The sequence below is a fragment of the Myotis yumanensis genome, unplaced genomic scaffold, assembly GCF_028538775.1.
Source record: "Myotis yumanensis isolate MYYU_CA2020_CCGP unplaced genomic scaffold, mMyoYum1.0.hap1 SCAF_7, whole genome shotgun sequence".
Classification (NCBI taxonomy): Eukaryota; Metazoa; Chordata; class Mammalia; order Chiroptera; family Vespertilionidae; genus Myotis; species Myotis yumanensis.
Window position 1 is genome coordinate 69,975,624 of NW_027223758.1, and position 20,533 is coordinate 69,996,156.

Genomic DNA, 20,533 nt, shown 5'->3' on the forward strand with positions numbered 1-20,533 from the left:
TTCCAGCTTCTGCGTGTTCTTTTCCAATACCTTTAAGGAAGTCTGCAACCAGTGAAGCTCAGCCCACTTTATGAAAGTAGCATTAATTCTTTGTTGAGCTACTCATTGTACATAGAGTATTTCATGGCTGTAGTTAATTTTATTTTTTTCTCCTAAGTCCTGTAAACTAAATATGTGTTCAGTCATATGTTTAGCTTGATTTACTCCTTCCCTCCACCATCTCCGTGTCTTGGAGTCCTGGCCTCTGGATCAGCCAGATGTGGGAGCAGTTTTCTTGGCAGGAGAAGAGGTAAGCCTCATGGAAATAACACCAAAGAGCATTTACGAAGTTCACTCAAATGAGGTCATCTTTGAAAGTGCCTCAGAGCCCTGGAGACCTAGATGCGGGTGAAGGCTATTTGTGCCTTTTAGTGCCCACTCATTGGCCAGCCTGACCTACTTGGGCAACCCCAGGTAGTGTCTGTCGAAAGCTCAATGGCTCCAGGATTAGAATCTCCTCACACAGCAACTTTCCTGTTCACATTCTTTCAGCAGCAATGAACCCTTCTTGAGTTCATATTGTGAGCCAGGAGCTGGGAAGGATGATAGATTCCCTGCCTCTTGGACTTTGTGGTCTGAAGTCAGTCCCTTTGGAGCGTAAGGTGTGTGCTGGGGTTGCAAAGGTAAATTAGATACACCCATTCCTTCAAGGAATTTTCACCATAAAGTGTCTGAGTGCTGGTTAAGGTCAGGGCATGGGAACATAAAGCAATGGACAACCAGCTGCACTGAGAAATGAGGGAATGTTTTCACAGAACCTAACAATTCTTTAGGGTCTTGAAGGATAAGGAGGAGTTCAAGCAGTTAGGCAGAGAAGGGCTTCCAAAGAAGTAAGAACAGCATGCCCAAGGACACAGCTATGCTGCCATAATTTTCACTCAGATGTCCCTTCTCAAGAAACCTAACTCTTCCATCATTTTCAAAAGCCACGGAGATGGAAGGAAGGCAGACTGATAGGACTGTTTGAGCCGGGTCCCACCACTGCTTTTTCGGATTTTCTGTGTGACCTTGAATCAATGACTCAGCATCTCTGGGTCTCCATTTCCATAGCTGATAAATGATGGTAGTGGACTGAATTACCTCACCAACTCTCCTACTCTATTCTGTTTCTCTGTGCTGTTTGATGACAAGTTCTTCCAAGCTGGTTATGACTTTTATTTTAGGAAACAACGTGAAAAGAAACTCCCACTCAGAGCTGAGGTGACAGCTGGTTTCCTGGGTGAGTGACGGAGGAGCGGCCCTCTAGATGCACTTATCACAGCCCCCCCTTTTCTCTGCGTTGGCAGCCTGTTGTCGTTCAGACCTTTGCATGGGTTCATACGGGGTTTCTGGGCATGGGAAGCTGAACCTAGTTCCCAGAGGGGTGACCTACAGAAGTCTTTTTAAAAAGTCTCCAAAATCAAACCATTTTTCATAGCTATTAAGGAGAAGGTAGTTTCTGTTAAGAGAAACCCTGTGCAGTATAGTCATCTTCAGAAATTGTCCCCTCTGGCAAGTTTTAAAGTTGAACACACAGCACAGAAAACAGGTACTCTCATACCTTAGGGTGTGGTGGTAAATTGGTACAACCTGTTTAAATGATAACCTAGTAGTATTCAAACTTGAACTGTGTAGACCCAACAATCTCAGTCTAGGATTTGGGCTATGGAAATGCTTGTAGAAGTGGACAGAGATAAGCACAAAGTTCTTATGCAGCTCTGTTACAGTGAAAAATTGTCAGCTCAAATGCCAATCAGTTAAATAAATTATGGCAACTCTGTATTAGCAATATAATGCAGTCACCACAAAGAATAAATGTTATATTTAGTGTGGAATCTGGTAGCAGGAAGACTTGGTTTTGTGCTGACTGTAACTTACAGCTGTGTGCCCTCAAACAGGTTAGTCTCTGAGCCTCTGTAAATGGGGATGATAGTGCCTCACCTCTTTCAACATTCACTGCCCCAGTAATTGAGGAGCTTCAAGTAAACCAGGCACTGTGCTAGGCACCGCATGCATTCGAAGAGACATGGTGCTTTCAGGGGTTTTACACTCTAGTTGGGCACAGACAATAAAATGAGCAACTCCAAACAGGATGCTGGGCTCAGAAGCAGAGTGCCCCCCAAACTGCCCTAACATTGTCACAGCTCAGGCAGAAATGATTTACACAAAGCTCTTAGACAAGCGAAGGAGTCGGGGAGGTTGGCATGGACTCAAGCCAGACTGCCTGGGTTCTAATTCTGGCTCTGCCATACACACTGGCTGTGTCACCTTCAACAGTTCCTTAACATCTAGGCCTTGGTTTCCTCATCTGTAAAATGGGGTAATATAAGTACCTACCTCATATAGCTGTTGTGAGGACTAATTGAATTGATACTTGTAAAGTCTTAGAATAGGACCTAGTATATATGTGGTGCTATATAAATGTCTTTCAAGTGCACAGTAAGTCCCTAATGTGCCCTCATTACTGTAACCACTTTAAAATCAGGACAGAGAAACCCCATTCCTGTAGGTGTTTCCATTTTGATCCACTCAGAGGTAGTTAAAATGTAGTCAATGAATGGGGAAAGCCATGTCCCAGTGATCTAGCATGGGAACAGAGTCTCTACGGCAGCATTCCAGTTTCCAGATTAACTAGAGGGTGAGGGAGAGCAAGAGACAAGTTTTCCAGGAGAGCTAAAAGGAAAGGATAGTCGTGTATCCATGGGGTCCTTCTGGCCAAAGTAAAGCATTCCCCTTTTTTACCCCCCGTTTGAGGTGCTGTCCATTCACAGGCAACCCAAGGGCTGCCTGGTCTTGGTTTCCAGGCTGCATATTTTGGGGAGACTGACTGGAAGCCTTATCGTGGAGCCTAGTTAGTTCCCCTGTCTTCTCTGCTTTGGCTGCCTGGGGAATGTGTGTCTGAGGGCTCAGGAGGTAAGTAGGTAGGGGTGCCTGGGAGCCACCCTGATTAGCATCTTACTTACTGGAGCAAAGTTATTCAGGCCTTGCCCTACCACGCTGCTGTGGCCCATTTCCCAACCACTCCTTCCATCCCTTCTTGCCTCTGCTTGCATTGACTGAGCATGCTGTGTTTGCCAGGTATCCCTGTGCAGCTGGGGACTGAGGCCGGGGTGAGTGGGTGGGGTATAAACGGACTCTCATCTGGAGTTTTAGAGGCACTGGACTTGAGCAAGTGGACTGCATCCAAATCCTGCCTACCAACTCCTCAGCTGTGTGATCTTAGGCAAGTAACCTAGCTTCTCCAGGCTTGTTACTCATCTATGAAAGGGGGATAATTCTTTCTACCTCACTAGTCTTTGACTGGCTTAATGAAATCATAGATGGGAAAATATATATTTTTTCAATCTTTAATTTCTTTATTGATTAAGGTATTACATATGTGACCTCATCCCCTCATAAACCACCCTCACCCCCGGAAAATATTTTATAAGCTTTAAAATATCGGGCATCTATGAGGGCTGCTTATTATTGAGGAGATTTATCTTTACCTAATGAATGCCTCTCTCAGAAGCCTGGGCACTGTAACTCCATCAGGTGGTACAATTTTTTCGGATGTGGTTTCTATATAAAAGCAAATCAGCATCATCTCTGACACTTTGCATTCAGCTCTTGGTCTGGAAAATGTTATCCTATCAGTGGGGGCCACCAAAAGCCCCTAGCTCTACTCGGCAGGGCAGCAGTAAGCAGCATATCTTCACTTTCTTACAGTACATGTCAGCTTTTCTGTTCTCTGTCATCATCTAGTCCAGCAGTCGCCAAACAGTGGTCTGCGGATCACTGGAGGTCCGTGAGGTCTGAAAGGTTGGCAACCACTGGTTTAAGGAAACCTTTGGAGCAGCAGTCGCCAACCGGTGGTCCGTGGACCACTGGCGGTCCATGAAGTCTGGAAGATTGGCGACTGCTGATCTAGTCTGTAGAGACCTGGATTATCCTGATGTCCCCCTAAGAAAACACTGACCCATCACATTGATGACATCATGCTGTACCCGGTGAGCAGGAGATAGCAGGTACACCAGATGCTTTAGGAAGACCCAGGCATGTCCGAGGGTGGTATATGAACCCCATGGACATTCAGAAGCCTGGCACCTTGGTGAAGTTTCTAGGGACCTAGAGGTTAGGAAACGCCAGGTTATCCCTTCCAAGTAAAAGGCAAGTTGCTGGTCCCTAAGAAAAAAGCACAACTGGTAGCCCTCTTTGGATTTGGGAGGGAATGTACATGCAATTGTGTGCTGCTCCAACCCATTCACTGAGTAACCCATACATAGGACAGCCAATTTTGAATGGGTCCCAAAGCACATTTAGGCCGCAGTGCAAGATGCTCTGCCAATTGAGCCACACGATCCAGTCGATCCAATGGTGTTTAAGTTGTCTGTGATATTTAAAATTTACAGTTCCTTTTAGCCCCCAGCAAGCCCTAATAGGAAAATCTCTGCCCATCCCTAGAACTTGGAACAAAGTCATGTCTTCTTCTACAAATAATTATTTCTTTAAAATATAGTGTCTGGCTTGCTACTGGGCTGTGGTAGAGTCCTAATACCTGATCATGAGACACCAAGTGACAATGCAATCTGAACTGCCCATCATGGACTGGGTGTCATCTGATCCATCAAGCTATAAAGCTAGATATGTACCGTAGCATTCTATCAAGTGAGACTGTCACCTATTCCTACCACATTGCCACCTCTTCCTCAGTCAATATCTAAGGTCCCATAACAAATACCCTGTGATCAATTGATGGAGGAAGAAAAAGCTCAGTCCTGGAACCAATTGGAAGTGGATGGTTGCAGCACTATAGGAAGGCCTGAAAGATATTGGAGAAGGGAAATCCTTTCAGTGAACAGAACTTCAAGCAATACAGTCGGCCCTCCATATCTGCAGGTTTTGCACCTGCAGATTCAACCAACTAGGGATCAAAATATTTGGGGGGAAATGTTACTTAAAAAAATTTGATTTTAGAGAGGGAGGGCGGGAGAGAGAGAGAGAGAATGAATCATTGACTTGTCCCACTTATTTATGCATTCATTGGTTGCTTTTTGTATGTGCCCTGACTGGAGATCGAACCTGCAACCTTGGTATATCAGGACAATGCTCTAACCAACTGAGCTACTTGGCCAGGGCACACTGTTGTTGATATGTATTGTGTAGTTAGGCCTGCGATGGCTGCATCTGTACTGAACACGTACAGACTTTTTTTCTTTTCATTATTCTCTAAACAATACAGTACAACAACTATTTATATAGCATTTACATTGTATTAGGTGTTATAAGTAATCTAGAGATGATTTAAAGCAGACAAGAGGAAGAGTGTAGGTTCTATGCAAATACTATGCCATTTTATATAATTACGAGCATGCATAGATTTTGGTATCTGTGGGGGGGTCCTGAAACCAATCCCCCACAAATAATGAGGGACAACTCTACATATGGTTGTCTATCTAGATGGAGATAGAAGTTCAGAAATATGGATCTACACATATTCATGGGATGGATGGTTCGACTGTATGATCAGGATTGGAGGATTGGTAATAAGGAAGTCTGTGAGAGAAGGTACGTAGATGGATCTTTAACAGTGGATACAGAAGAGGATAATTGTGTTTTATGCAAATATTCCCCCTAAGAAACCCACTTCAGAGGAGACTCTCAATAAATAGGTGAACCAGATGACTTGTTCTGTTGATGTCAGTATTTCCTTTCCCCACTAACCCCCCTGTCCCATCACTTGTGGGGTGCCTCACATGGGACAGGTTTTTCTCAACAGGCTCATATATGAAATGGCCAGTAATTGAGCTAGAGGTTATAAGTGGACACAATAACATGGACTTCTCTTATAAAGACTGATTTAGCTAAAACCACCATTGAGGGCCCACCTTGCATGAATTCCCGATATGGTACCATTCCCCACCTAGTGGCAGGTTGATTACATTGACCTCTTCCATCACACAGGGAGCAGCAATTTGTATATTCTGTATATGGGTTTGCCTTCTTTGACCATATGAACAGACACCTTGGTTCCAGTCTTGATATTCCATACAATACTGCTTCTGACCAAAGAGGTGACATTACAGCAAAATAAATGTAGCAGTGTGATTATACCTATGGAATTTTCTGGTCTTATCTAGAAGCAACAGACTTATAGAAAATTGAGATGGCCTAATGAAGACTCCCTTATAGGGCCAGCTGGGAGACACTGCAATGTTGGGATGCTGTCTACAGGACACATCATATACTTTGTACCAACCATAATGCTGTTTCTCCACATGCAAGAAACATGGATCCAGCAATGCTGAGGTGGAAATACTTTCACTATTGCACAAAATAACCCATTCACAAAAATGTTGCTTTCCATCCCTGAAACTTTGGACTTTGATGGCTAGATATTATAGTTCTCAAGGAAGGAATGCTTCTATTAAGGAAAACATTGATTGCCACTCAGTCATTTTGAGCTCCTCGTACCATTGCAACTATAAGCAAAGAAGTAGGTTACTCTACTGGCTGGCATGATTGGTCTGATCACCAAGAGTAAATTCTACAGTGGTGGCATGGAAGACTATATGGGAACTAGAAGATTCTCTGGGTGCCCCGTTATACTTCCACATCCAACAGCAAAAGATTAATAGAAGACTACAACAGCCCAAGTCTGAATCATTTCACCAGTAAAATACCCTAAACATGAGGTCCAGGCTGGGGGCAAACAAAAAAAACCAAAACATAGAATAGCTAGTGGAAAAAAAAAGAGAAATTATAAATATCAACAATGGCCTTAGGATCAGTTACAAAAATGAGGGCTGAAGCAACTATGAGTGTTTTCTTTCCTGCTTGTCATATACGTATATATATTGCATATAAGGATTACTGGTTATGGTTAAATTGATGTCTTAATCTATATATTACAGTATATTGAGGTGTGCCTGTGATCTCTGGGACTAGAGGTGGACCAAAAAGAGACTCTGACATCATCCAGAGTGATGGTACTGGCTGGTGGGGCTTTGTGGGTCTCATTTTTAGAGAGAAGTTATATCCCCATTTTAGGAGAGCATTGGTCCTGTTAGAATTAAGCATGATGTTATTGTCTTTTAGTGGAGTTTAATTATGAGTGGGAGGGTCTGCGTGGATGTTTAAGTAGCCAAGGGGTGGACCGTGTTAGATAATGCCTCAAGTATCTAAATGCTTGCCCTGTCTTGGCCCTGGCTTTTTTTTTCTTTTCATCTCGATGGAAAAAAATTCTTATACATTTTAATAAAATAAATAAGACTATGCCTTATGTTCCACAAATTATACCTCTGGTTTAAGGATCTTGGGGCATTTGGACACATTTTTCTCTGGGTAATTGTGAGGACATGTGCCCTGGGAGCCCCCTGACAGTCCGTGTACATAAGCAAACGGCTGTGAGCATGCTCTGTACACTGTGAAGCACTGTCCAAGTGAGGTGGGTTTATGTCAAGAGCAGAACTTTGCAAAGTCTATCCAGGAGCCATCCCTACACTCATCAACTTGAAACCTGAACTCACGGATGCTGAATCTTGTGTCTCCACCCCTCTGATCCCAGCCTTTGGAAATGAGAGCTAGATGGACAACACAGGTTTACAAATGAAAAGCAACTGCTTCTCCTGGATGCTTTATTGGGGGCTTTCAGTGGTTTCTAAGCATGAATGGCAGTGACACTCAGACCTTCTCCCAACATGCAAAAGGCACAGGAAAGTGAGACAGGACCAGGGTGGGCAGCATAGGTGAGGAGATCCCCCTGCGTGGCATGGTGGGGCATGCGAGGCACCCCACAAGTGATGGGACAGGTGGGCATTAAAGGAGATGGCTTTGGCAGAGGCTAGGAGAGGGACTTGAGGTTCATCTACCTCCAGACCCACCCCTGCACTCGGGCCGGACTGACCTTCTAAGACTGTGAACTTGGCTTTTGCTGAAAGTCCACCTCACATGATGGGAAAAATCAGCTCCAGGTGGGAAGAGGATGATGGATGCTGCCTTCAGGGATTACTAGTAGAGTGCCAAACCAAACTCACTGGCCACAGCAGGAGGGGAATGAGGGTGTGCTCATGGTGTCCGTCCTAGTCCTGGTTTGGTGGTTGGGTGCCACTGCCTTGGCTTGAGCCACTGCTGTCTCAGTCCATGTCCAGGAGAAGAATGAAGTCCCTTCCGATCTTCACGGGCCTCCCATGGAGTCTCCGGATCTCTAGCCCCACCCAGAGGTACCACTTAGAAGAGTTGAGTCTTGATGTTGGCTTTGTCCTGTGGAAAGTTCCCTGGGCAAGAGGGAAGGGGAGGCGAGGGGTCAGGCCCTCTGAGCCCCCAGCACCTCCCAGAATCTGGGCCCTGATGGGTGAAATGGCCTGGGACTCACCTCAGATCCTAACCAGTCCCCACAGTTCCATCTTGAGACCTTGAATCAAAAGAAAAGGCATTCGTGCTTTGTTCTGTTCTCTCTCTCACTCTTTCTCTCCTTTAGTAGAGCCGTGGCTTCAACTCACGGCATTGGCAACGTCTACTTCTAAACTATGGAATGTTTTCACACTGACAATAGAATTACTCCGAACAAGGGGTGGGGAAGGGGCTGTTCAAGTGTTCATGAGACAGTGCATTACTGAGAGCTCATTGGGAATCACACAGCACAGAGACACTGACAGTCAGACACCAAGCCCAGGCCTGGCTCAGCTCTAGATGTATTTTTTCTTGAGGTACCAGTAGGCAAAATAGCCCATCCCGCCCAGGGAGCCCATGAGGAAGGAGGCCCCAAAGAAAGATGGCGGTTTCCGCTTGACCAGCCGGAATGCATTGGGGATGACGGCCGATAGCAGGGTGGTATGAATGTCGCCGAGAACTTTCCGGAAGGCAAAGCGCTTCTGGACCCTCTCAAAGAAGGACTGCAGGTTGGGCCGGCTGCCGTCCTCCCAGTATTTCTTGGACAGTCCCAGGAACTTGAGGCGGTGCAGGGTGGCTCCCAGAAGGACGTCGGCGAGAGTGAAGGCACAGCCGCAGAGCCACAGCTCACATTTCTGTCCTAGAGTGGAAGAGAGAGGAGATGGGGGCAGGAGGGATCAGCTTTTCAACCCCATGCACTCGCTCCTCTCTCCTTGACTCCTTTGATGTTTGTCCGCCTGCTATGGTGTTTCCCCAGGGTCATTCACTCCTACACAACTTTAATGATTTTGCCGCATCCTTTTACTATCCCTATCAATTTTTTCTTTAAATCAACTGAATTTTTAAGTGCAAGCATTGAGCTTTGTGGCTTCAAGATTTAGATACTGGGAAACAGGAGAAACCACTGAAGAAGCATGAGAAGGAGTGGCCTGGGAGGTGCGAGAGGCCCACTAGTGTGTAGTGTCGTGGAAGCCAAGATAAGAAAGTGTTCCAAGGAGAAGGGAATACTCAGCTGTGTTCAGATGCTGTGGAGAGGTCAAGTAAGAGGAGGCCTGAGAATGGAGATTATATTTGGCAGCTGGTGACCTTGACAAGAGCAGCTGGAGTAGATGCTGACAGTGAAAGCCTGGTTGGAAGGAGTTCAAGTGAGAAAGGGAGAAGAATTGGAGACGGTAAGCAAAGATCACTCATTCAAGGAATTTTGCTGTAATGGAGAGGATACACTAATAATTTGACACAGGTCAAGAGTGTTTTTGTAAGTTGGGAGGAAAAGCTAGCATGTGGATCTACTCTCCTCCCTTCTCCTTGCTGCTTCGTGCCCCAGAAGACTGACTCTGGTTCCAGGGGGTTCCACCAATGGGGAGCAGTGGCAGGAGGGAGGACGGTGGTGAGAGTGAGGTCAGAGTCTTACATCCCTCGGTTTCCTCTCTGCAGGTCACTGTCGACTGGCTGCGTCCCTAGAATGAAAGCTACAGCTTCTGTCAGGTGGCCCTCGCTATGCAGTCTGTCTGTCCAGTTCCTGAAACTGCTCCCACCTCTCACGACCTCAGGCCCAGGATACCATGCTTTTCCTTGTGGTTTCCCTAAATCCTGCCCACATATATTTATAAACAGACCCTATAATAAGCCTCCTCAATTACCAATTTGGGGTCACCCTGTGTCCTATGGGGTCCTGCCTGGACCACACCCCTTCTGTCCTTTCATGGACTTTGCATCGTTGGTCCTGCATCCTTCTCCTTTCACTGGGCCATTTCTGCCATCCTGAAAACACACCTTGTACTATAAAAGAAAAAATTGCTCCCTTTACCCCTCACACTTCTTCAGCCCCCACCCCATTTCTCTATTCCCTTCTACAGATAAACTTCTCAAAAGAGTTGTCTCCACTTGGCCACACTTCCTCCCACTCACTCTTCAGTCTTTTGTCCCGAGTTCAGTGGAACTGCTCTTGGTAGGGTCACCACCAAAGCCATGGGACCAAATCCAGGGCCGCTTTGCTATCCTTGGTTTACTCCGCCTCTCAGACCCTTTATGAGAGCCTATGACACAGGCTCCTCCTACCTCACTGGCCACTCCATGTCAGTTGATTTTGCCTGTTCCTCTGCCCCTACGCCTCTCTGAATGTGAGGGAACCTCAGGGCAGGCATGGAGTTTTAAAATGTGTCCACAGATTGATTCTCCTCCCCAGGACTACGGGCTGTATTTCATGACTTGTACTAAGGAATGGAATGTGGCAGAAGTGACAGTGACTCCCAATGGTAGGTCATGAAGGAACTGTGGCTTCTGCTGCTTCTCCCTCCCACAGATCACTTGTTCAGGAGAAAGCCAGCTGCCATGTTGCAAAGAAACTCAAGCAGCCCTATTGAGATGCCCACGTGGTGAGGAGCTGAGGTCTCCTGCCAATAGCCAGTGGGGAACTGAGACATCTAGTTAGGAACCCTAAGAACGAGCCATCTTAGAAGCCAATCCTCCAGCTCAAATGACCAGAGCCCCAACCAACAGCCTGACTACAGCCTGCATTATACAACCTTAATTAGACCACCCAGCTAAGCTGCTCAAAATTCCTGACCCGTGTGTGATATAAGAAGTGCTTTCTGTTTAAGATACTGAGTCCAGGAGCAATTTGTTATGCAGCAGTAGATAACTAATACAGCAGTTCTTGATCCCCCTCTTTGTCTCCACTCTCTCCTAAACGAAATCATTCAATTCTGTGGCTTTAAGCACCACATATATGCTAAAGACTTGTAAATCTTTATCTCTAAATTGTGACTTCTCCTTTTAAAATGATACTAGAATATCCAATGGCTTATGTGATACCCCCTTGTGTGTCTAAAAGGCATCTCAAACTTACTGTGTCTCAAAGTGAACACTTGGTCCCCCTTGTCCATATCAGGACTCAGTACCTGGCTCCACTATGGGTCTTAACTATGACATTACAATACCTCTGCTCCACACAGAGAGAAGTGGAGGTTTGGAGGTGCCCTGGTAGGTGACTGAGCACCAGAGACCATGTGGGCCCAGCCAGTCTGACCTTTAAAACTGATAGCCACCCTCCTGGGCCTCTGCTGCCTCCCTCAGCCTGGAGGGACAAAGGACTGCCCACACTTCTCCATCTCAAACAATCCCATTCATCTGGCTATCGGACAGTGCAATGCTGCCTGCTCTTGGAAGACCTCAGGACAAAAACAGAAAGTGAGGGCAGGAGGCTCACAGGCTAGGACCACCTGAGGAATGTGTCTGCAGCTATTCCCCAGGACCGTCAACTCTGGCCTCCATCTAGGTCACGCTCCATGTCTCCCTTGATCATAACAGCAGCTAATATTTGCAGACACTTTTAATGCCATGTGCCAGGCAATGTGCTGAGCCCCTTACATGCATTTTCTCACTGATTCTCACAACACCCCTGTGAAGTAGGTGCTCATTTAACACCCTTTTACAGAACAGAAGAGGAGCCAGAACTAGTGCTTAAGAATGACTCAAGGAGCCAGTGTTTGAATCCAGCCTCCACCACTTCTATCTGTGTAACCTTGGGAGATTATTGAACCTCTCTGTGCCTTAATTTTTTCATGTTAAATGGGGTTACTCATATTACATACCTCCTAGAGTTATTATGGGATTAAATAAGTTGAAATATGTGAAACACTTAAAACAGTGCCTGGCACACAGTAAGTGTTGTTAAATACATAAATCATTATGGGCTGAATTGTGTCCCTCCAGAATTCATATGTTGAAGTTTTAACCCCAGGGTCTCAGACAGTGACTGTATTTGGAGAAAGAGTCTTTAAAGAAATAAGTTTGCCCTGGCTGGGTAGCTCAGTTGGTTAGAGCGTCATCCCGATATGCCAAGGTTGTGAGTTCAATCCCGGGTCAGGGCACATACAAGTATCAACCAATGAATGCATAAGTAAGTGGAACAACAAATTGAGATTCCTCTCTTTCTTTCTCTCTCTCCCTCTTCCTCTCTCTCCCTAAAATCAATAAATAAAAATAAAATAAAGAAGTAAGTTAAAATGAGGCTGTTAGGGTGGGTCCTGGTCCAATCTGGCTGGGGTCCTCATAAGAGGAGGACATTTTGCTGTGCAGACACCAGGGGCACGTCCACAGAGGAAAGACCATGTGAAGACACAGCAAGATGCAGCCATCTGTAAGCCCAGGAGAGAGGCCTCAAAAGAAACCGAACCCCAGAAGAAACCAACACCTTGATCTTAGACTTCTAGCTCCAGGTTCGTGAGAAAATAAGTAGGTCTGTTGTTTAAGCCATGCAGTCTGTGGTATTTTGTGATGGCAGCCCTAGCAAATTAATGGATAAATATATGAAATACACCTGAGAATTAAGGTCACCCAGTGAGAATGGCAGAGCTGGGGCTTTGCCCCTAAGCACTCTTCTGTCCTGGCTCCCTCAGCACCCTCTCTGACAGAACTGAAAAAGTTCCTCCTGGAGGGATGTATCATTTCCCTCTCTTAGCCATACCATACGTTTTTCTGGAGGGGATTTAAGGCAGCTGGCTTCATTACACATGACAATGTCCCTGTTGAGGACTTTAGGGACCTGTGTGTGCTTTGTGCTCAAGGCCTCAGTTGTGAGATGCTGGAAGAACACTGGACCCATTAAGAGGGAACCTGTGCTTGCCCTAACTATGCTGTTTAAAAGCTGTGTGCAAGTCACCCCGAACAAGTCACTTCATTTCTCTGAGCGTTAGTTTTCTCATCTGGAGAATGTACACGTCTTTAGCTGTCATATGTTCTTAAACTACTATGCTCCCGGCACTTCACTGTGTGCTTTTAATTTTTACAAGAGTCCAACTAGGTGGGGTTAACATAAGTTGCATTTTTATCATCCCATTTTACAGGTGAGGGGACTGAGGCTCCAATAGGGAAAATAACCTGTCCAAGTCACACAGTACAGGCAGCAAAGCTGGAACTCTAACTCAAACCTGTCTGACTCTAAACTTATCTTCTAGGTCACTGTGCTCCAAGTAGAAGTGTGTGTGTGTGTGTGTGTGTGTGTGTGTGTGTGTGTGTAGCTGTAACTGTAGCAGCACCTATTGCACAGGCTCCATAAACTGCATAGTTGAATAGAGAAGACTAAGTCTGTCTAAAAGAGAGCAACGGGAAGGTCCAGAATAAAATCTGAAGAAGAGCTGTGGCAAAGATGTTATGTAAGAGGAAAAAGGAGAGGGTGGATAGGTTCCTCCAGGCTGGAAATACTGCAGGAGCAAAGGTATGGAGGTGGGAATGAAGCTGGTCTGCTCAGGATCCAGAGAAGAGAGCCACTTGAGAACAGAAAGAGTCAAGGTCAGAGAGTCTGGGCAAGCCTGGATGTCTGGCTGCAGCACAAAGAAGTCATAATATTAATATCTGATCAGGGGAAAAGTCACCATCACTATCACCATCACCATCATCATCTTCACCAACCTTTATTAAATACCTACTGTGTGCTAAGTGATCTAAGCACTCTACATGTATTATTTTATGTAATTTCTCATCATCTCTCTTAGGTAGGTCTTATTATTATCCTCATTTTACATGTGGAAACTGAGATCCAGGGAGATGAAGTACCTGAACCATGGTCACTCAACTAGTAAGTAACCAAGCTAAGACTTAAACCTAGGTCTGCCTGACTCCATGGCCCATAATCCTAACCCTGGGAGGGGGTCCTCTGAGATCTTTGGGAAAAAAAGAAGCTGGACTGGTCAAGGTCAGGGTGGGTAAGGGTGGATGGGCAGCAGCACCCACCTTACCCAGGGCTGGTACCCACCCTCATTCTCAAGTTTCCTCTTCTCCAGCTCGGCTTCTATCTGGTCCAGCACCATGGCCAGCTCCCCAAGGATCTTCTTCAGATAACTCACATCATCATGCTCCAGGATCTTGGCCTAGGAGCAGGGTAGGCAGGAGCCAGAGAAACAGAGTTGGCCTCAATAGAGCTGGGATGACCAGTTCTGCAAATCCAATCTCCAAATATCCCCTCAAGAGTATAGGATGCCCACTATTATCATAGCACCCTCAGCTGGAGCTCACAATATTCCTGTAAGCTTGGCTGTCCTGCCCAGATCCCTTTCATGGGCTGGTACTCTCATACACCAGCTGCTATGAAGGTTGGTTGATAGTGGCTCATAGCTGACCCTTCTCCAGAGAATTGCTCTTGGCCAATGAGGAGGTGCCAAGAAATACTTGGAAGGTTATCCCACACCCTTTCAACCCTTCAACCCCCCACCAGGCAATCTGTAGCCAATGGCTGATTGATATAAGGGTATAAAAGGCTGGCCCCTGGCCTCAAGGGGGATTGACCTTGTGGTGCCATTTGTGCTCCAGAGCTCCCTGTGGAAATAGATGAACTTGGTCCTTTCCTCTTTTCCATCTCTCCCATCCTTCTGGGTTCTCCTCAGAACACTCCCTCACTACCCAAGAACCTCTGTCCAGTGCAGGCTCTGCTATTAAGAACACACCCAACACATGAGGAAACTGAGGCTCCAGGAGGAGAGTGGCTTGCCCAAGGTCAAATAGCCAGTAAATGACAAAGGAGACAGGACTGGAAAAGCAAACAATGGATTTCCCATTTCATGTCACCAACTGATCCTCTACCTAGGACCAGCTTCTCCCAGTTTTTCTTTTCCATGGAAAAGATGGTGGGAAAGAGGAATGAGCAGGGCCGGAGGCACTCACCATGAGCTTCTTCTGTTTAGAAAGATAGGGCTCAGAGAGCTGGGGCTCCTCTTCATGGTCCAATTTCATGAGGTCCGTGGTGGCATTGGCTAAATGTCCTGGGGAAAGAATAGGAAAGGTCCTGTCCTGTTACTCAGTGTACCCCATCACTTCCCCCACAGACTTGGAATAGGTCCCATGCAAACATTGGTCTGGGAAGTAACAATATCAACAGCCAACACTTGGTAGGCACAACAGGCTGCAACATAGGGATGGGTGAGACGCCATCCTGCCGTAGGCTCAGGATAGTGGGAGAGACAAACATCTAAAGAAACCCCTATAAAACAGCATGGTCAATCTGTAATGAAGAGTGGACAGAATGCTGTGGGACCCAAAGAGCCACCTGCCTGGGGGACAGGCGTCCAGAAACCTCACTGAGGAGGCCACTCTAGGGGACGAGCAGGAGTTTGTCAGGCATGAATATAATGCTAAACTTGGAAAAACTCCTACTTCAGTGTGTCCCCCAAACCCTTTCTGTAGTGAGGAAACAGGTTCTGAGGGGCTAAATAATGTTCCGCACACATGAATAACAAGCATGTTTTGAACATGGGTCTGCCTGATTCTTGGTCTAGTGTTCATTCATTGCACCCCCACAACGAAAAACTTGTTTATTTCAAGAAAAACTAAGAGACTTTTGGTGTCTTGAAACTTCCACCTGTGGTGAGGCAACTTCCCCGAAGATTTAGGGACTCGATGACCCATCTTTCCTTGGAAAACTGACCTTGATGCCAAAAAGGCAAGGGTGAAAGAAAGTAGGTCAATGATGGGAATTCAAGCCAGCATCTTGAGAATTATCCTTAATGGGAGAAAGGTAGTGTCCTATAATCTAACTTTGAAAATTTTTAACTTTGAGAGTGTAAACTATGAACTATGGGTTTTACTAGAGGAGGTGGAAATATTAAGTGGGATAAGATCTTGGGTTCTGTTCCCTTATTGCGGCAGGATTCTCTGGAATTCTTGGTCAGTAAGTCTTGGACATGGTAGATCAAGCACGTGGTGGCACCCCAATCCTGCTCTGCCCCCTCCCTTGGGCCCCAACTCAATTTGGACATCCTTGGGCTTCTTGAAGACATCCTGGCCGGACCAATCTCATCATCTTCCCTGCATTCTCCCCAGATTGCAGCATCCCCACACACACTAAGCAAAGCCAGATGCCTAAGGATTGTCCTCAATCCCTCCGTCTCCCTCCTCCCCACACCAAATCAGCCCCCAGGTCCTGTTGATTCTTCACCTTAATGTTTTTCATACTTACCTTCTCCCTTTCAACCTTTTCACTATCCCTGTTAATCTTTTGCTTGGATGATTATGATTTACCCCTGTCACCTGCACTTTCTCCACTCTAAGCCCTTTCCCACTCTGACAGAGACACCTTCCTCAAAACACATCTGATCATGCCACTCCCTACTTAAAACCCGTCCCAGGCTCCTCACTGCCCTCAGATAATGTCCAAGCTCCTCAACTGGTCTTAAAAGACCCAGCAGGATGCACTTCTTCTCCCCACATTGACTCCATCTTTCACTGAGCTCCCCCAACTGTCCCTATCTCCAGATGGTAACATTTTAGCCACTCTACTAGTAAATACTTAACATTTCCTGAATGTGCCTGACCATTTCAAACCTCCAGGCCATTGCTCACATTCTTCTTCCTCCCAGAATAGTCTTCTGTATTCCTGAAAATCCCCTTCCAGATACAGCATAAGACCACCTCTTCCATGAAGCCTTTCCTGATCTTCTAGGAAAAATGATCACTCAGTGCCTTAGTCATCCAGTGTACATGGTGCAGGTGTCTGCCAGAGAATGCAGACACACTACTCAGAGCTGCCACGCACAATTCCATTCACACTGTCGTCTATGAGAAAAGTGCCCCCTGGATTGTGCAGTGCACAACCTGTCCTGCTGCACATGGAGATTTGATGCTCATGTACTTATCTCTGGATGTTTGTGTCTCCCACTAGAATCTGAGCTTCTGGAAAGAAGTGGCTATGTCAGATTTATCTCTGTTCTCTTAAAACCCAGTACAGACCTGGCACAGAAAGAGTTCAGTGAGTGTTGAACGAATAAAGGAATGAATGAATGAATGAATGAATGAATGAAATGTTTAGTAAACGGGTACAAAAGTTGTTAAATTTCTGACTTCTGAGATTTCTCCATTCACTACCCTATCTCCTGGCCTGATAAAAACCCAACAAACACATTCCCAGATCTTTCCACTTTGGGGCTATATTAAGCCTCATTGATGTTTTATGAATTTGAAGGTCAAGTACAGCATCTTCTCTCTTGCTAGTCACTGGCGTTGCCCTATGGCTCTCTTCAGACACCAGGGGGACAGACCGGGCCAAGGGAAGACCTTGGACTTTTGTATCCTGTGAGGTCTCTCCACCCCTCTCCAGCTGGGCTGGAGCCCTGGGATCCTTTCAGCCTCTTCAAAGGAAGAAGCAGGCTTGGCCTGCTCTGGACCCCCCACTGCCTTCCAGGTACCTCCAAATGGCCCAGAGTAGGAAGGAGGAGCACCTCCAGCCTCCAGAAACACTTAGGGACTACCTCTGTCTAGTCCAGGCCACTATCATTGCTCACCTAGCTGACAGTCAGGACCTCCTGACTGCTCTGCCCATTCTCAGTTGGGTGATCTTTGTAAAATGCAGATCCAATCATGTCACTTCCCATCACTGTTTCTCCACTCACTGCTCTTTGGATAAAATTCCAGTTCTGCCAGACCTGCTCCCCAGACTCACACTATCACCCTTGGGCTATACTTCAACCACATTGAACTTCCTTCGGTCCCCAGAACACACCATGCCCTCTCCTACCCTTGAATCTGAAAAGACTCTCCTTCTCCTTCCCCTTTTAACTTATCCTTGGATGTGGGTCATCCCTGGACATTGCTGCATTTCAGAATCCTCCATGACCCCAGAGGTTGGGATGGGCATCTTCTATGTTCCCACAGCCTCCTTAGCAAACAGTTTGGTTTTGAACAGATTATGCATACATACTTGTTTAAAAATTCAAACAACATTAAAGAATGTTGAGTGAAGAGTAAATCTCCTCTCATTCTGTAGTCCCTTATCTCCACTCCCCCAAAGCAAGCACTACTGGCAGCTTCTCATGCATCCTTCCAGAAATACTCCTTGCTTTGCAAGCACTTGTGCATCTAATTTAACCTCTTTCTAAATATGCTAAATAGCACACTGATGTTTTTTTCCCTTCACTTTTTTTCCTACTCTCTAATACATCTTAGCATTCCATATGCTTCTTTATTTTTTTAAACAGCTGCACAGTATTCTATTGTGTGAGAGGTCTAGAATTTATTTACCCAGTTCCCAACTCATGGACAACTGGGTTACTTCCATCCTCTTGCGAGCACTTCCTATACTGCAATGAATATCCATGTACATATTTCTTGGCACATGCACCCAAATGTAACTGCAGGATAATCTCCAAGATCTGGTCCTTTCTATGTTTGATATAAAGAGCCAGACTGTCCTGGAGAAGTTGTTCAAATTTACTTATCCCACACTAAGGAGTCCAGGAAAGGGTATAATTACCTGGTCATTTGTCTTTCTGCTTCCATGGAACTGCTACCCTGGGATGATAGAAGCTATGTCTGTCCTCATTTGTCCCAAGCCCCCAGCCCAGGGTTTGGGTAATAAAAAAAACCTCATAAATATTTTTGATTGAATGGGGATGGGACAATATAGATAAATCCTGAGTCTTGTTCAAAGATGAGCTTGAGTTCCACAATCTGCCCTCTTCCCACCTTCAAACATTAAACTTATTCCTTTCAGAGGGGGTGACCATTTACTGGGCACCTATCATCTACTTCGAATTATCATGCTTTGTCTGTCTGTAGGACCCCATGGTTTCTGCACAGAGCCTGGACAAAAGTCTGTAAACACTTGTTGATGGATACTCTGATTTCATCTAACCCCCATTTACTGGATGCTGGAAACAAACGGATGAACTAGGCCATGGGCACGTCCAGGCTACCAGCACATGGGTGATGCTTGAATTAGAAATCAGAAACCCTATAGGGGGCCTTGCCATATCTGGGCAGCCTTCCTTGGTGGTGCCAACACTGATGTCACTCAATGCTGGGCCACCAACCATAGCCCTGACCTCCCTGGGCCCCAACCCTAGGTGTCTGGGGCTGGGACTCCTGTGGGGAGGTGCCCAATTCCCCATGAACAAGACAAGATTCTAGAGAGATAAACAGCCTTGTAGCCTCTGTATGGGATGGCAGGACAAGAGTAGGGGGCAGGAGATGGGAATGAGAGACAGAGACTGCAAGAGAGGGAGAGACATTCAGTGTAATACAGGGTGAATGAGATGGAAGGCCAGAGAGATGTTGTAGAGAAAAGAAGTGAGAGAGAGAGAGACCCAGCGTGAGAGCCAGAGAGATTAACTGATACAGAAAGGGACAGAGAGAGGAGAGAAGGAGGGAAAAGGAGAGTAAGATACACCAGTGAGAGCAAGAGGAGGAGGACTCCCATTGAAAGGGAGCAGGCGGGCAAGGAAGGGGGTCAGCAAGGGGCTGGTGCACCTGCCCCGGGCACTCACTGCGGATCTCAGCCGTAGCGTACTTGGGGATCATGGAGTCGGTGGTGAGCTCGGGGTGCAGGATGCAGCCATGTGTGTAGGCGTCCATGGGCAGTGAGTCCAGCAGCTCGCGGTACTGCAGCACCCGTGCGTGCTGTGGGCTGCCCGCCTCGGGCATCAGGGCTACCACGTGCTCTGCGAGACACAGCCAGGGCTGGACCAGGGGCATGAGGCCCGACTCGGCCACCTGCCCCTGATTCAGAGAGGCCAACCTCTGGCACCCCAACTTCCAACCCCAGCATCCTGGAAGTCCAAAATGTTGTGGCCAAGAGATCCCCGGCCCACACCCTTTCCCGGACTCCTTGAGATACAGTCCTCATCCAGTTGACAGGGGATCCTAGTGGTCCAGCCCACCACCCCTCCTCACTGGAGACCTCCAAGCTGTCCTCTGAGGGGCAGGCGGGAGCCTGGGCTCCTTACTGCCAGCCTTCAACAGAAGCTGGAAACCTGGACGTTTAAAATGCAACTCTCTTTGATTTTAATTGTTAATGCTCTTGAGGATATTTTTCCATTGACTTTTAGAGAGAGTAGAAGAGAGAGGGAAAGACAGAGAAATATCAATGTGAGAGAAAACACATCGATTAGATCTCCTTGATTTTTAAATGTTGGCAACTAATTCATATTCTTTTTAAACTGTGCATGTCTGGGCCCTGATCCCCTCTCAGCTGCTGTTTGCAGCCTCCGCTGTGGGCTGTGAGCTCCTGAACCGAAGGAGGGAGGGAAAGGGACATAGGATTGTATGGGGTTCTGGGGTGTCAGCCATATTCTTGTCTGCAAGGTTCTGGGATATCTGGGCCCATGTCTGTGGGCTTCCTGGGAGTCCACGGCCCTGACTATGCTTATAGGTTTCAGGG

At 46.5% G+C, this 20,533-nt stretch overlaps 1 protein-coding gene across 11 annotated transcripts in view; it reads right to left on the bottom strand.

Moving 5' to 3' along the window:
- Positions 1-7,617: 7,617 nt before the first annotated feature.
- The window catches only part of GDAP1L1 (ganglioside induced differentiation associated protein 1 like 1), a 39,660-nt gene continuing 26,744 nt past the window's right edge, over positions 7,618-20,533 (bottom strand). For 10 of the 11 annotated variants that reach the window (XM_070420901.1, XM_070420899.1, XM_070420900.1 and 7 more), the window contains 4 exons: positions 19,641-19,814; positions 15,049-15,146; positions 14,144-14,258; positions 7,618-9,028 (listed from right to left, as the gene is read on the bottom strand). In XM_070420901.1, the coding sequence (XP_070277002.1) occupies positions 8,685-9,028; positions 14,144-14,258; positions 15,049-15,146; positions 19,641-19,814 (731 nt within the window). In that variant the 3' untranslated portion in view covers positions 7,618-8,684. The remainder of the gene's footprint in view (positions 9,029-14,143; positions 14,259-15,048; positions 15,147-19,640; positions 19,815-20,533) is intronic. The other variant, XR_011472194.1, reaches the window with a different exon arrangement.